This window comes from Cyprinodon tularosa, unplaced genomic scaffold (assembly GCF_016077235.1).
Source record: "Cyprinodon tularosa strain WSP-4 unplaced genomic scaffold, ASM1607723v1 ctg121, whole genome shotgun sequence".
Taxonomy (NCBI): domain Eukaryota; kingdom Metazoa; phylum Chordata; class Actinopteri; order Cyprinodontiformes; family Cyprinodontidae; genus Cyprinodon; species Cyprinodon tularosa.
In genome coordinates, this window is record NW_024038015.1 from 961,656 (window position 1) to 976,818 (window position 15,163).

Here is a 15,163-nt window from a genome sequence, read left to right on the forward strand (position 1 = left end):
CCATTTTTAAGCATCTTGTGTAATTCATGTCTTTGTAGGAGCTAAATTCCATTGATTGTGTGGAATGAGATCAGTAAACTATAAAACTGATACAAGTTATAACTAGTTTCCCATTCCCATTCTGGCTCCCTGGGCAAGACCCTTAACCCCACACTGCTCTCCGGGCGCTGCACAGTGGTGGCCCACTGCTCCCCGACGGTACGGGTTGAATGCAGAGATTTTAGGATCATCCCGATAAAGATGATAGAACGCTTAGATGGCACAGATTTGATGCTGTTATTTTAGAAAAAGCACAAATTAATTAGACTCATCAGTATGAATGACTGTTAACTTGAACATATTTATTTGAAATCAGAAAATGATAGATTTAGGTCCTGGCCAGAAGAGCATGTCAAAGTTCCCGCTTCCTCTATGGCTCAAAGTATGTCTCTTCATCCTCTCTTGCTACATCTTCATCTTCTGGTTTACCATCTTCCTTTGTTGATACTCTCTCATTTTTCTGTCCATCTGATGGTTCCAAATCTGAATCTTAGTCCACCATCATAAATAGAACCCTAACTGCTTCCCTTCTGTCTCCTTCAGCAATGTGCAATTACTAAAACAACATGTTGACCCAGTCTCCACTACAATAGATGTTTATAAAAGGGTTATTTTATTAGAAGTGAAATCATTAAACATTTTTTAGTAGTTGAAATATTGTTGAGGTTTTAATTTAAAAGAATATATATAGTTATTCTGGTAGAAATAGAAAAAGATTTTAATTATTTGACATAGCACTCTTTAAAAAAAAAAAAATGTGTGGCGATTTTGATTAAGGAAAAACGGGGTTTCCAGCATGTTAACTTATCACATGACACATCAATGAAAGGCCAGGATGTCTTCTAAACTAAAGAGGAAAGTAAGGCTTAATAAGCTAATCCAAAATAGTAAAAGAAGATTAGGTTGAACAAAATGTCCATTATAATGGACACAAATGAACGTTCCGGATCTCAAGAGAGTATTGCATTTCAGAAACATTTAAGAGTACTTTAGATTTATGGGACATAAAGGTACTAAAGGAACTTAAAGTTCATAAAAATTATGGGTGCTAATGAATTTAATTTAGATATTGTAATAAAATGTTCATACCATAATCACACATTAAAGCATGCCCAACTGTGTTAATAGCTTAGGGGGGGAAAAATAATCGTGCTCATAATATTTTGTTGAGTTTGATTTTAGTCTGCACGATTTTAAAACAACTTCCATACAAAATCTCGACCCAAATATGTCCTCTCTGTGTCATTTGAGTGTGGGTCCAGGAGTGGCTAAAAGAGCTTCAAAAAGGGACAGAATGACCATCAAAAAAAGAAAAAAATGATTTGTAAATATTGAAATATTTAACTGATTTCTTTTATACCACCACTTGTCTTGTAGCTTTAGAAAACGTGGAAAGCCAATGAGTACCAATATTGTTTTACTTTCCAGCAACCGCTCATCTCACATTTTCTCAAATATGCCACATGGTGATGTACCACCAGCTCAACAAGTAAAATATTTGTTAGATGTTAGAAATGAATAAAACACAACCTTAAGTATTCTGGCAGGTTTATTTGATGTTGCAGCAAATAAATATATCCAGCTGCCATGACAGGAACAGTTCCTCTGTAAGCGATACAAATAATCTGAATGCAGCATCATTATATATATTTTCTGTAATATAGCCATTTGTGATAATATAATTTATCTCTGGAGTAAAATATAAAACTTCTGGGCATTTCTGTGCACCAACAATCTTAACAGTTGTCATTTTCCCCCCTTATCTGGTCTATGCCAGGCTACCACCACCTTTAAACCTTCCCCATCAGTGCACTTGTGGTTAGTTTTGCTTCAGAGGACGATAGTAACATAAGTACTTTGGTTTCACAGGACCTTGGCCTAGTGATATTTAGTGGCAGTGTTGTCTTGACTAACTAAGCAGTGATCACTTGTTGGGAATGGAATGCCTCTGTTATGCTTCTTGTAAACAGAGATTACCAATTGGATAAAAAAAAAATTATGACTAGTTACAACCACATAACTAATACGGATCACAGAGTGTACAGAAAAAGCACCAAAAAAGACTAACATATAGACAATACACAGATACATCCAACTAATATGCAGCGGTCTGAGTAGTAAGTAGGTATGCACTACCCAAACTAGGTTGACCTTAAATATAGGGGTAAACGTTTCTTGGCCACAGATGGACGGAGACAGCTGGGGGGTTCGGGGGTGGAAAAGCAAAATGATATCATAAAAGAGTGACCCCTATCATTGAGTGGCTACTAACACTTTGCTTTTTAATGATTTCCAGAGGTCTTGTTGCTCTGGGAAGGACATGAGAGGTAAGGTAGGCGGGGATCAACCACAGAGTGTTGTGACTTTTTTCCAGGAGAGTTTAGGTCTTAAAGAGGAGCTCCTCACAGAGTAAGCTCCTTCTGCACCCCCCAAAGGGTCTCAGCGCTCTTCACCAGCTGCTTCTCCTCCTCAGGTTTCAGCGTCATGTGGATGACATCCGTCAGGCCACTGTTGCCCAGGACACAGGGGATGCTCAGGAAAACCTCATCCTTCACACCATGCATGCCCTATCGAAAGGAAAGACGAGGGAAACATGTTAGGAAATCAATCAGGCTTTAAAAAAAAAAAAAAAAAAAACTGCTTGATTGTATTCATACCTGGACAAGTGTGGACACAGGGTGAACTTTGTGCAGGTTTTTAAGGATGCTCTCTACTAGATCAGCCACGGACATGCCGATTGCCCAGGAAGTGTAGCCCTTCAGCTTGATGACCTCATAGGCCCTGAGATGTAAAAAAAAATAATTATAAAATAAATCTGATACCACAAGAACTACTCGTGCTGCCAGGTCTTTTCTTGTGTGAGTTTTCTAGATTTACAATTACAGCAACCCCTGTGCACAGATTTCCCAACCGTTATCTATGTGTGCAGACAAAGTAAAATTTTCCATCTTTGTCCAGGACTTGATTCTCTCAGTTGCACATTTTATGATAAGTAAAGCTATTGTGTTCACCACGGCTAACCCTGGGATAAGTCACCTTTATAAGTCACGTTCGGTGACCGACCAAATATTGGAGCACAGTCAGGAGCAACAGAGAAAACCTTTGCGTCAAGGTCTACCAGAAAACTGCACCTGAATGATTGTGCTCCACAATCTGGTTTCATAGTTTAGGGTTATACATTTATTGAATTACTTTATAAGTTTAAAATTGGATTTATTTTGCAGGACCAAAGAAGCACAGTTAAGAAAAGAGGACAATGAGTCTGTGAGGAGGCCTGGATCAAACTCACCCATCAACCACCTGCTTATGCACGTCCTTCCAGTTCTCACCGTCACCATCTGCGCCCATCTTTGGGTTGAGGTTTTGCAGAGAAACTCCAGCAATGTTCACGCCACTCCAAACCGCCACTGCAGAAGGATTAACAACATCATGACAATCTGGAAGCCATTCTAAAATACACAGTGAAATGTAGGTAGTGATATGGTGCCTTGGAAAAATAGTCCGTAACCCTTAAACTGTTTCACAATTGGTCAAGTTATAAACATTAATGCAAGTTACTGAGAGCCTATTTGGAAGGGTTTTGTTTTGTGAAAAGCACCCCCCAATTCTGAAACCCCCAAATTAAAGCTAGTGCAGTTGTAATAACAAGTAATTTTAATTAGTTATGCAAGTCTAGCTTCAAATAAATCAACCTAAGTGTAACTATAGCTGTTCAATTAGTGGCCTAAGGGAAGTTAGAGAAATTCTTCATAAATAAAGAGTTTGTTCTGCTGTACTGACAGGCTAGAAGAGGGAAACCATGAAAAAAGCTTGGACGACTGTGGAAACTGGAGATAGATTGACCAACAGGTTGACTAATAGTCACGGAGTTTAAAAAATGTGGGCTTTATGGAAGAGCGGCAAAAGAAAAAGCACGAGGGCATTTCCACTGAAGTTTGATGCATGCCATAGGAGGCCAGAGCAAATACGCATGTATTAAAACTAAGTCATGACAGCATCCTGCTTTTCTTCAGCAGGTACGCCCTCTGGTGAGAGTTGATAAGAAAATGAATTAGGTTAAAAATAGAGAAATTCTAGAAGACAGGCACAGTCAAAAAACAGAAACTGGAAATGTGATATGCACAGACGCCCTACAGCCAGCCTGACAGAGGTTGAGCGATGGTTCATAGAAGGTGAGGCAAAAATTCTGCCTCAATGGGAAACGCTGATAGAGATACTCCAAACATCTTGCAGCTGTAAATTACAATTACCATTCTTATGAATAAGAAAAAAAAAAAAAAAGAAATATATATTTTGAACACTTTACTGTGAACTCCACAGTTATGTGCTTTAGGTTTTTTTCTACAGTATAAGATCCAAAGAAGTCATTCACACACACTCCAACTATACGCTGTAGTCAGAGTGTGTGTGAATGACTGACCTCAAAATAGAAAAAAAAAAAAAAAACTGTAGAGGAGACTGAGAAGATGGTCTCCTCTTTTTTTAGAAAGACTTGCATACCACTGGAGTCTCCGTGCTCTCCGATGATCCAGCCGTGACAGCTTGAAGGGTGGAGGTGGAACTTCTCTCCCATGATATGGCGGAAACGGGCGCTATCCAGGTTGGTACCGGAGCCAATGACACGGTGACGGGGGAAGCCACTGAGCTTCCACGCCACGTAGGTCAGGATGTCGACTGGAAAAGTAAAAAAAATCATTAAACCAGCATTCTTCCAGAAAATAAAAATAGAACTTATAACCGCCTGACTAACCTGGGTTTGAAACCACCAGTAGGATGCAGTTGGGGCTGTACTTCACAATGTTGGGGATGATAAACTTAAAGATGTTAACGTTGCGCTGCACCAAGTTAAGGCGGCTCTCGCCTTCCTGCTGGCGGGCGCCGGCAGTCACAACCACCACCTTGGAGTTGGCGGTCACACTGTAGTCTGATAAAACAACATAAAGGCATCAGAACACAATTTGCTTCTAAAAGCTCTGCTGGGAGCTTTTTGCTAACGTCTCTCACCTTTGTCGGCCACAATCTTGTGCGTCTTGAGGAAGAGGGCTCCATGCTGCAGGTCCATGGCCTCACCCTTCAACTTGTCCTCCATCACGTCAACCAGGGCCAGCTCATCACACAGATCCTGAGTTTATACATACCAGTCAATCTTTGATACAGTTATAGCAACAAAGAGCTTTTAAACCATTTGAAACATTTAGGCAATACCAGTGCACTGCAAAAACAAGCTAGAAATAAATCACAATTTCTTAAATTAAGTATAATTACCCTTAATTTGAGTAGGTAAATAAGACAATGGAATAAGTATTTTTACTCTTAAAATAAGATAATTAGATAATATGCACTTGAAATAAGACAATACAATTTTTTTTCTTATTTTAAATGTAAATTGTCTTGTTCTATTGGTAAAGTTTCTCATTTACCTGCTCAATTCAAGAATTCAAGAAAAAAATGCACTTTGATTTTTTCCAGTGTGAAGAATATATCCAGTCTGTGCTTTGGTCATAGCTCCATTTTCCCCCAAATACAGCAATAATATTAATAATAATAACAATAATAATAATACTAATAACATAATAATACTAATAACACTAATAATAATAATAATCCTCAATGTATTTAGTTGGAACTGTTGTACTTAAAAACTTATTAAACTTTGACTTGTGATCTACAAAATAGTACATGATTCAAACTATCAGTCTGAATATAAATATTCTTTAAACCCCTGAATAAAAACAACATCAACAACCATTTTATTTCTTTTTCTCTGTTACTTATTGATATTTGTAATCTTTAAACACAAATGTACTTAAAAAAGATTATTTTTGTGTTTAATTCCTGTCAAGGACCTGTGTTGATCTGTGATGGGGTCGCAATACCAAATTTAGGATATAAAGTCTATAGAGTAGTAGAAGTAGACTTTAATGTGGAACAAATGGGGGATGGGGGGGGGAGGGGGGGAGCACGGGTTACATATTTTTTAACAACTACAAATCAGAAAAGCTAGCATCCATCTGTATGTCAACGATTTGCAGAACCACCATTTTCTACAATAACATTCAACCATCTGTTAGGGCATTTATGTTCTAGATTTGCACATCTACAAGCTTAAAACTCTATTTTTTCACAAAAACAAAAAGAAAAAATACTCCAAGGTCTGTCACACTGATTGGAGAGCACGTAGAGCAGACATTTTTTTGTTGATAGGGCTGTGTCAACTTGGCTCTAGATGTAGATTTAGTCATGTAGTTTTTGCTGGAAGGTTGACCTCAACCCATGCCTCAAATGTTTTGCATCTCTAATGACTTTTCTTTCGTAATTGACCTTCCCTGTCCCTGCTGCACATCAATGCATTATGAAAGCATTGGCAGAGTGGACCATATTTTAGCATGTTGCAGTTGAATTTCATTCCACGCCATTGTGTGAAGGAACTAATAAATCAACTGGTCTAGGAAAACCCTGTGGGGTTATTAAGAATAGAGATATCTAGGTTTCCCTTTAAAATAGGGCTGCAACTAATGATTATTTTGCAATTATTTTGCAATTATTCAAATAATGAAATTAAACCACGTGAAGCTAAAACTTTTCCACTTGAGGAGTTCTGGATAGAGCATATTGACAGATGAAAAAGTTTGTTATCTTAAATGAAAAATGTTTACATATTTTTTTTATAATTTAGGTATAATTGCTGCTCTAAGTGGGTCGCTCTGTCAGATAAGGGTTTGTTTTAGAGTCTCCATTCTCCAGTTAACGATTAATCCATTATTGAATTAGTTGATGATTATTTTAATAAGCTATTAATTAGGATTAATCCAATATATTTTTTCACTGGATGAAAGGATATATGGATGATGTTATATGGAGCAGGACGGCCTATAGGCCAAAAACAACTCAATTATGGCTCATCATGACCAGAAGACTTTCATCCATGTGAGTCCATCTCCTACAAGGCTTACGGTAAACTGCATATCTTAGCTTTCGTCACTTTAAAAAACAAAACAAGCAAAAGTTGTTTTTATCTATTAAGATCGACTGTTTTCTTCTTGTCGCACTACCAATGATGCCAACTTTTACATTTTGCAGTTAATTTTCTTTCCATCTACAGTTTCTACCAACTGAGCTGTGGATCCTGGAAGCTCCTCTCAATCTAACATAGGCCCCTTGGCTCTAGCTCTAACTAAAGCTCTCTCTCACTGTCTGTCCAGCTTATTACTTCAGGTAAACAGCCATGTCTTTATGAATTGTACTCTTCCCATTTTAAGATGGTGGATTAATGGTGCATAGTGCCCTTCAAAGCTTGGGAAGCTGCATACTATAACCCTGGACAGCAGAACTTATGTTTACAATGCATTCATGTGGACTCTGTTTCCTATTTAGTTTTTTTTTTAAGTATCAAAGTAGAAGAAAGTTAATATAAATGCACAACACTTCTGATTTTATCTCTAAAACATATTGATTTAACAACAAATGGATCAACAGAAGTTTCTTTTTCATCTATTTAATTATTATGATCTCCACTGTGCTAAACAGCAGTGAAGAATAATTTGTTGTTGCTGTAATGTCATAAAAAGCTGTTTTTCATTCAGATGTACCTTACTGTTCGTCGTTTTTTTTTTTTTTTTGCACCATCTACAGTTTCTGAAAGTTGTTCTGTATTTTCTTTACTATCTATGGTCTTGGGTTTGCTTCCAGCTCTCTGTTTGCAGACATCTTACTTCTAAATGGTTCATCCAAAGCTCTTCATACACACCTTGAGCAGTATGCTGACGGCAGACGCCATGCCCACCATACCGACTCCGACAACTGTCACCTTGTTCCTGCAACCAACAGGCTCCTCCTTCATCACATGGCTGATGAGCTTCTCCTTAGTGGACATCTGTGGAATTGAATTACACACAGAGAATTGCTCAAATGAGAAAGAGATGAATTATTCATTTACCAGTAGAGAGTAGATGACTTATTTCACACAACCTGCAGGCTGGATGTGAAACAAACCCAACTCAATTTCCATTTTTCAGGTCATCACAACTAAAAGCGTGCCATTTTGTGACCACAACCCCATGTATTACTCAGCCCCCTACACACACACACACACATCATGTGCAGATGGGGCTCTCACTGCAGCAAGGACTATCCCCTCCCCACTTCACATGCAGGCGCTTGCTTCCTGGTTGGCCAGACATGGCTGAGTGTTCCCGCTTGCAGACATTTGCATCACCAGTATGACAAAGCTGGATTTTCCCCTGTGATGTGAAGGCAAGCACGTAGCGAGGTACCCAGCAGGATTACCTGCTAGTGGGCGTTTTGATGTGATTCTTCACATTCTGGTATCCAATAAAATGGATGGCTGTCAAACCATTGCTTTTTTTCCATGAGAAATGAAAGCTTTTCAGTGCTTCATATCAGATTTGCCCTTCAGGAGAGGAGTTTGAGGTCACAGCATTGCTGCATGTGCTATACTGCCCTTATCCCTTATATATATCTAAATAGATATCTAATATATATATCTATATATATATCTATATATATAGATATTTATATAGATATATATAGATTCTTTTTCATTTTCTATTAAGGCCCATTGCTTAATGACAGCTAGGGCAACATCTCAACTACTTTATGCTACTGGTTGATCACATGTTGAGCTCTCCAGCTTTTCATAGTAATCAACAGCAAATGTGAAGATATGTTTTTATATTAACAAATAGCATTGATGTTTAGGGGAAGCTTTGATTAAGCTGGAATGTTTTAGAAGATTCAGTGGATGCTGTTAAAACAAAAATCATGTTATGATAATGATCCCCTCTAGGAGAAGATAAAGGGCGTACCCTCTGCTGCAGCCTTAAACCAAACCAAAACAATCTAATGATGGTTCCACTAAAAGGCTGGAAGAATGTATTTTTACTATTAAAATTACACAAACTGCACCAGCCCAAATCTCCTCATCATCAGAGTGTTTCTAAAATGCGGCTGATCCAGCCCAAACAGGCCGGGGTTTTTTTTTTTTTTGTTTTTGTTTTTTCATATTCCTGAATCTTGCATAATGATGAATTATAGACGCCTTACCTTAACGGCTTGGGTTGAAGTGGTGAAAACACGAGGTGGAATGTGGCTCTGCTCCTTCGCTCTTTGCGCACAAGTGCAGCTGCTGCTGTTGGAAGGCTAAGGGGATTTAAAGGCAGCTTCATGCGGGGGCGGCGCGTGCGCTGATGATGATGATGATGCTGCGGCGTGTGGAGCGACACGTCTGCAGACCGCAAGATGCGGCTCAGGTCCTGCACCTGCAGAGAGATATTAACAAATTACTGTTAGTTTGGGTTGTGTTTCGAAATAGGTTTAAAAATACATCAATTAAAAGAAAATAATAAAAATAAAAGATTTTGTTTTTAGTGGAAACATTGAGCTGGGTACCACATGGTTTCTGGATGTGACGTAAATATCCTGCCATGTGTCAATGACTCATAATGTCTAATGCGAATAATTTACACAAACAATATAAGTTATTTTAAATTGCATTTGCATAATGTGAAGAAGCATTTTTTCAGTTTGGTATAAAAGCTTGTTTTGATGGGTATAAAATACAATGACAGCATGATTGGGGCGCCATCTTGTGTTCATTTATGGTTAATGCAACATGAGGTACCAATGACCCACAACTTAAAGAGAATTATGATGAGGTATTTTCCTGCTCTAATAAAACTGAATGATTTCATAAAAGCTACAAGTTAGTATAAAAGCTTCAACAAAATAACCTTCATTTAGCTGGATCATCAGGCGACCATAACACCTATTTCTATTCTCATACCACTGCTTTAGATATACTGCAGACATGTTTACATTTTTTGTGATGGGTTTAATTTTTTTTTATTTTATTATTTTTTTATACATGTCAGGAAAAGATATAATTAAAGTAATGTTATGTCTTGGTTTATTTAATAGTGTTAGTCACCCTAAGTATACAAAGCTGTGTATTTATAAACTAAATAAGTGGATGTGTTGTAGTAGGCCACAACTTGACACTTCAATTTGCCAATTTGCCTTTGCAGTAGTTATTGAAAAAGGTAAGAAAAAAGTGGACATAAGTTTAAAGGAAATTTGTTGAGAAAAATAAACGGTTCTAATATGAGCGTTTTAGTTTGTGTTAGAATTAATGAATGAATATGGTTTTATGGTAACAGCCCAATTTGGACTTTATTATCCACTTCCTTTAGTAAAATATTTAGTTTTGGAATATGCAACAAATTATTGATGCACATATACAACTTTATTATTCTATTTGATCCGGAAAAATGTCACCCATTGCAAATTATGGTCTGCTTATTTATAAATTATGCTACTGTTGTGAAGAATTGTTAATATGTTCAATTTTATTCTTTTTATTGCTTCTGATTTTCTCAGGTCCTGAATAATTAATTATTTAAGTCATTTTTGCAATATGTAGCTGAAACCAGATTTTAATGTGCAATATGTAAAGTCACTTTCTTTTCACTCTTTTTTTTTTTTTACTTAAAGTTAGTTTGGATAATCAAATGTATTTCTTTTTAAGGGCCAGAATAAAGAGTATTGTGCATAGCATCAATGTCCTGTTGAACTATTCATTACTTGGTATGGGGAGCAATTGATAATAATGTGGCAATTCCTCTTTAACAAGAATTACTTCTAAATCTGGCTTAAAATGAATTCATTCACAGTTTACTACCTCAACCTTCTGAACCAAGTTCACAGCTTCTATATAAAAAAGATCTTGTTAATTTTTATCTGTTTGTCTAAATTAAAGTTGAAGAAAATGCACATCAAGGTAGCAATATCCCTCATCAACAATTTTAACCTAAAGTAGCTGTAATCTCTGCTATCATCTTTCCTCATCTGCAGCAACCAGAAGCCCGAAAAACCTACCTTCATTAACAGAAACTAATGCTATCTTTATGAAAACAGAGAGATTGCTTCCTTTAAACTATTGTTTGTATTTCAAATCAAAGAGAGGCAGAGGTCCTCATGAACATCTTTGATATGTCTGCAGCCATTAATCACTATGATTGGAGGTGGTTTTAGAGTCATAGGGGGTCATTATAAAATTCCAACTGGTTTTAGGCAAATTATACACACATCTTTATTACATAAAAAAACAAAAAAACATCTATGCTCTTATTTGGCATAAACAAACCAGTTGGAGAGCAAAGTGTGTCTAAGCTTGTCGTTGCTGTATCACCTGCTCATGACCAACAAAGCAGAACCAAAATAATTCAGTTGCAGATATTCGTTTTGGGAAGTTGAAAAGTATGTATCTCAACTTAAAGGTATAGTGGAGGATGTTCTTTTTCCAGGTGGATCATCAAAATAAGTGGTCCTCCTCAATCATTCTGGTGTTTGTTTACGCAAGGCTGTCCTACATGTTCGTCCCCATTTTCACTTACCTTTGCTGAAAAATTGTATGAGCGATACAAACAGCAACTTTTAAACAGAGCGTGCATGAGGAGAAATGAGCTCGTGCATGCTCTCACATGTGTTTAATAGAAGTTCCCTCTCGGGAGTGGGTACAGGGTTGTGCATGTGCATTTTTTTAAGTGGAGAAGGTTTGTCTTTTCAAAAATTTGTGAAGATCCTCCACAATACCTTTAAACTTATTTTTTTTGGAAGACTGCGACTGCAAAAACTGACTGTATGTGTATGCAATCTTAATATAAACACAGAACAGCCGCATAATTGACCTGGAGAAAACAATTTTCTGTAAGATATATACAAAAAATTATTTTTGCAAAACCTCAAAACATCCTTCATTCATCTCTTAAAAGAGATCAAGATAAAATATCAGGGAAAGGTTTACTGTGTTAAAAAAATAGCATTGTTTAGCTTAAAGTTCTGCAAAGCCTTGGTTTTACTCTTAAATTAATTAATGCATAACAATGACGATTAGAATTGAATAGAGTCCACAATCTATTTTCCCAACAGTATCATAAAATATATCACAATGAATCACATCCCAATATCCATATAATATCAGAGATGATCAAATTGTATCATAATGCATTTGCTTCGGTGTATCATCCATCCGTCACTTTCTCTACTTTGGCTCCTAAAATGTAAATTTATAGACTTAGACTTATATCTTAAATAATTTTCTTTAGTTCTAAATTTGACTCCAGATTTTTTTTTTTCTCAACCTATTTAAAAAGAAATCAGCTGACTGATTAATCGCAGGCCAATACATGCCTGGTTTTCTTTCCTCTTTAAAATGTAGCTTTCTTGTAAAGCCAGCTATATTTAAGGGTTTTTAAATATATCTTCTGTCAGGGTAGGGACAAATAACAAAAAAGCGGCCGAACACCACAACAGAGAGTGGAAGACCTTATGAAGGGCCAAAGAGTTTACAATCAAAAATACTTTAAGAGGCTGGCTCCTACACATTACTGTAAATTTAATGTAATAAATGGTCAATGGTCTTTTTTAACACTGCATATTGTCCTATAACATCAAAAGTGACTGTAAAATATGAAAGGTTAAGGGAACCTCATTTTCTTAGAATTACAATGTGTGATGAAACCTGGCTTATATGGGTATATCTGAAGATATATTTTTGAAAGATAGTTAATAACGCTCAAAATGAATTGTTAACATAAAAATTCCTCATTGCATTTTAGCTCTTATCTTATGTTTAACAGTTTGTGTCGCATTTCAAAAGTGGTCAAATGTATTTTCCCATCACAAAATATTTTGCCTGTTAATCCCTGAATATTCAGTTAATGTATAGTTACATGGTCACCAGCAGGGGGTGCTGTTATACAGGAGACCATATCCTGTGCAGAAAATAAAAAAGCTCCATATAGTCATAAAATATAGTGTCTACACTGGTAACTACAAACATAAAGTAGAGGATGAAAGCATCTTTTTTTTTTTACAAATTCAGCTGAAACCACAAAAGCAGATTGTCATGATCGGTACACGAATGTGACCCAATTATGCAGAACACCACGACACAGGAAACAGATGAAAAGTTAACAGAGTTTATTGAATACAATCCAATGATAGTTTGTTCTGGTTCTGGTCCTGGGCAAACGGGTTCACCGGAGTCTGTGAGGAAGACAGTTAGTTAGCTGGGCTCTTAGCGGTTTTGTCCTTTGATAGTCTCTGGTTTGTACCTTGTGGGTCCTTGAATGGATCTTGGAGAGGAAGGTTGTTGGAACTGGAGAGAGTCTGATTAGCTGAGTCCGTTAGCTGCTTCAGCGTCTTGCTTCTAGAAAGGTAGCAGACCTTGACTTTGGATTTCCAGCTCTTGGTCCAGAGCTGCAAGAGAATCCAGGGGAAGTCTTCAGGTTTGGCTCTGAGGGCAGGCTCAGTGGGTTAAGCTCTTCCAGAGCTTCACGTAGGAGGATCAGGTTTTCCTGGAAAAACAGAGACAAGATTAGGATCCTGTCAGGATCTCAGAGCAAGCAAAGTTCTCAGTGGTTCAGGGCTTTGGTGCTAACCAACTGGCTCAACACTGCGGCGTTGAGGCAAGGTCTGAAGACAGCTTAAGTAGAGGGTCCTCCTGATGATGGTAACGAGCAGCAGCTGTGCAGAGGGCTCTGCTCAGGAGGATCCACGGCGGACTCTGCTGGAGAAGAGAGGTACTTCTCCAGCTTCCAACAGTACCCCCCCCTCAACGACCGCCCCTTGGCGGTCCGGAGGAAGTAGAAGGATAGGAACGCTCATACTCCTCGATCAGGGAAGGATCGCGGATGTAAGAGCCGGGAACCCACTGACGGTCTTCAGGTCCGTAGCCCTCCCAGTCGACGAGGTACTGCCAGCCGCGACCTCGCCGACGGGAGTCCACGATGCGACGGACGGTAAAAGCCGGGTGGCCATCGACTTCCAGGGCGGGTGGTTTGGGAGTCGGATGGCGGGCACAGAGGGCTAGAGACTACGGGCTTGACCTGAGAAACATGAAAGGTGGGGTGGATGCGAAGACTCGGAGGTAACTGGAGACGGACTGCGGAGGGAATGATGACCTGGGAAACCTTAAATGGACCGATGAATCTGGGAGACAGTTTCCGAGACATTCCCTTGAGGGGAATGTCTCGGGTGGACAGCCATACCTCCTGTCCGATGGCGTACTCAGGAGCGGGACGTCTCCTGGAGTCGGCAAAAAGTTTGGTGGTCTCTGATGATTTGTTGAGGGTGGTGATGGTTTCTTTCCAAATCCTTTGACAGCGACGGATGTGTTGGTTGATGGTCTTGACTGCTATCTCCTTTTCATCTGCGGGGAAAAGTGGTGGTTGGTATCCATGACTGACCTGAAATGGTGACTGGCCGGTGGAAGCTGATCTCTGGGAGTTATGGGCGTACTCGATCCAAGGTAGATACTGGCTCCAGTCGGTGGGGTTGTTGGAAGTTAGGCAGCGGAGGGTGGATTCTAGGTGCTGATTCATGCGCTCGGTCTGACCGTTGGATTGTGGATGATAACCTGAAGTCAAGGCAGACTTACAGCCCAGAGCTGAACAGAAGGCTTTCCAAACTTGTGAAACGAATTGAGGACCACGGTCTGATAGGATTTCCTGGGGAATGCCATGTAATCTGAAGACGTGTTTCACGAGAAGCTGAGCAGTCTGGAACGCCGAGGGGAGCTTCCTGAGAGGGACTAAATGACAGGACTTGGAAAAACGGTCAACGATGGTGAGTATTGTGGACATACCTCGAGAGATGGGGAGACCAGTGACGAAATCTATAGCAATGTGGGACCATGGACGTGAAGGAATCGGAAGAGGTTGTAACAGACCAGAGGGTGGCTGATGCGAGGCCTTGTTTCTAGCACAAATGGGGCAGGCCAGCACATATTCCTTTACGTCCCTGTGGAGAGTGGGCCACCAGAAGCGTCTGGTGATGAGAGCGATGGTTCTACTGACTCCAGGGTGGGCCGAGAATTTGGCAGTGTGCATCCATTGAATGAGCCTGGACCTGACGGAAGACGGAACATAAGTTCTGTTAGCCGGACCGTTACCTGGGTCGGGTTCCGTGGCCAGGGCGGAGTTAATTAGATGGGAGATCTCCCAGTTCACGACTCCCACAGTACAAGAGGCCGGGAGGACTGGCTCTGGTGTCTCGGGTTGATCGATGGAGTATAGGCGCGAGAGGGAGTCTGGTTTCACATTCT

At 39.1% G+C, this 15,163-nt stretch overlaps 1 protein-coding gene across 1 annotated transcript; it reads right to left on the reverse strand.

Annotated features, from left to right (window-relative positions):
- Positions 1-1,570: 1,570 nt before the first annotated feature.
- Positions 1,571-9,258, reverse strand: ldha (lactate dehydrogenase A4). Its single transcript, XM_038275525.1, has 8 exons — positions 9,103-9,258; positions 7,787-7,912; positions 5,044-5,161; positions 4,790-4,963; positions 4,540-4,713; positions 3,329-3,446; positions 2,697-2,820; positions 1,571-2,606 (listed from the first exon to the last, which is right to left on the reverse strand). The coding sequence occupies exons 2-8, from the start codon at positions 7,910-7,912 to the stop codon at positions 2,442-2,444; spliced, it is 999 nt and encodes a 332-aa protein (XP_038131453.1). The 5' UTR covers positions 9,103-9,258; the 3' UTR covers positions 1,571-2,441.
- Between the last annotated feature and the right edge of the window lie 5,905 nt (positions 9,259-15,163).